This window comes from Phaethon lepturus, unplaced genomic scaffold, assembly GCF_000687285.1.
Source record: "Phaethon lepturus isolate BGI_N335 unplaced genomic scaffold, ASM68728v1 scaffold44578, whole genome shotgun sequence".
Classification (NCBI taxonomy): domain Eukaryota; kingdom Metazoa; phylum Chordata; class Aves; order Phaethontiformes; family Phaethontidae; genus Phaethon; species Phaethon lepturus.
The window spans coordinates 2718-4720 of record NW_010559107.1 but is presented as its reverse complement, the minus strand read 5'-3'; the positions used below and the strand labels follow the sequence as shown (position 1 = coordinate 4720).

The 2003-nt window shown below is 39.5% G+C and overlaps 1 protein-coding gene across 1 annotated transcript in view; it reads right to left on the bottom strand.

Annotated features, from left to right (window-relative positions):
- BLM (Bloom syndrome, RecQ helicase-like) overlaps nt 1-2003 on the bottom strand; it is a 17871-nt gene that overhangs the window by 14543 nt on the left and 1325 nt on the right. The window contains 2 exon segments of the mRNA XM_010293269.1: nt 1-483; nt 1502-1634. The exon segment at nt 1-483 is cut by the window's left edge and continues 16 nt beyond it. Coding sequence (XP_010291571.1) covers nt 1-483; nt 1502-1596 — 578 coding nt within the window. The 5' untranslated portion in view covers nt 1597-1634.

The following is a 2003-nucleotide window of genomic DNA, read 5'->3' as shown; positions in this document are numbered from 1 at the left end:
GGAATTCCAGTAGGAGCTTTGCTCTGACCTTTCAGACCTGTGCTTGTAAGAGGCCTCTCCAGCAGATGATGGTTTTCACCGTTTCTCACCCCTGGTTTTTCACGCCAGCTGCTGTCGAAGGACATCTCAGGACGGAGGCTGAGGGAAACTCCATCTCTGCCATTTACTTTGGAAGAAGACAGTGCTGTAGTTTCTGGGCAGGTGATGTCCTCAATACTTTGCTTTGAAGCATAAGAGGTATCCAACGTTTGATTTTTTTTGGTAGAAAAATTGCTTGAATTAACAGTCCCAGAAAGCATAGATGGGAGGTTTGTGGATTTTGGTGAGTTTCCGTCAGAACTGAAGCTCCAGTTCAGACCAGAACACAGAGCAGTACCCGGACACACACGAGGACCCTGCTCCACACAGGCCTTCCAGTTTCTAGGGAAGGTGGTGTTTATGCTACTTTTGTTCAAAGTGACAGAATTAGCTACCAATTTTCTCCTGGGATATATGGCAAGGGAAGGAAGAAGGAAAAAAAGTCATGATTTAGTCACAAGAAGTGATTTATCAAATTCTACAACATACATTAAACAGTTTTGTCTCTCTCCTATTGAAAATATTAACATATGGTGGTTACATTGTATTCTGTATCACTGTGTTTTAAATATATTTCAAACTAATCTAGGAAAGAAAGAATAATACCAGAACTCAGTTGAACAAAGTAATTACAAAATTACTACATCTTCACTGCAAACATTAAAATAAAAGAATTCCTCATAGCAAGGAACTGATCCAGGCAAGGTAGAGCATAAAAAAAACAACACAAAAAAACCTTAGAGGCCCTGAAGTTAAAAAAGTAAACATATGCTTGAACTAAATAATGTTTTTATATCCCTTCTAAAGACCATGACTGACTACAGTAATAAGAGGAAATAGAGTAAATTAGTTTTATTAAGTGTTCAGAAAAAGCACATAGTCCCACTCCAGTAAAAAAAACAAAACAAAATCCCAAACTGCAATACTTTGTCTACATACTGCATCAGATTATACAGAAATAAAGCAGCAGGCTGTAGTACCTACTACATGCAGTACACGACTGGTCCATAGATAGTAGGAGAAGTCATAATCACTGTAGTCAGTGATAGCGAGTCTCAGAGAGAGAACGTTAAATGAATGCATGCGGTTACAAGAACTCAGGATGACACTTGGCAGTGTGATGTTATATCACATCACCCTGCTGCTTTGGAAGCATCTGGTGCTAGTCACCTTCCAGAGAAAAGGTACAGGACTACCTGTGCCTCAGGCTGAATGTGGAACTGAGCCTTTCTTCCGGCAGAACACTGGGATCGTTAATACTTTCGGCAGGTTTTTTTAAACTTTTTTTCTTCATTTGGTCAGTAATTTTAAGCTTTTGAAAAAGCCTTCTGTACCATCTTTTCAGTGCAATGGAGACACCTGCAGGCATGATGCCGCTTCACACAGAGCGTGGAAACACGGCACGCTGCTTGCAAAAGCATACCTGAGATCTCTCTGCTGGAGAAGTTCTTTTGCACATGATAGAGACTCAAGCTCGTGAAGTGGAATGGCATCTACCAGCTTACAGATATCATCCATGACACCGTAGAGCTGCTGTTCCAAATGCAAGCCCTTATCTGTTAGATGGAGTGTATTTTAGCATGCAGTAATACTAGTTTTTATTAGACTATATAACAAGATGATACCACTCTCCCAAAAGACAGTAAATTGTAATAAGTCAGGGTAAATAATTTATTTTCAATATATTTTTTGAAAGTCCATTTGCATAAAGAAACTATTTCTGCGTGCACAAACTCAGCTAGCTTACATATTTTTGCTCTTGCCTTTTAATTATCCACCTCTATATATTTTCCAAACCTTGCCACAGTTCTTTCAAACTTATTTCCAAAAAACACTGAAGTTTACATGAGTAAACCATCCAGATTTTGCCAATAAACTGCACTGGACCTTGACCGGGGGCGTGATCCCTTGGACTAAGTTCTGGC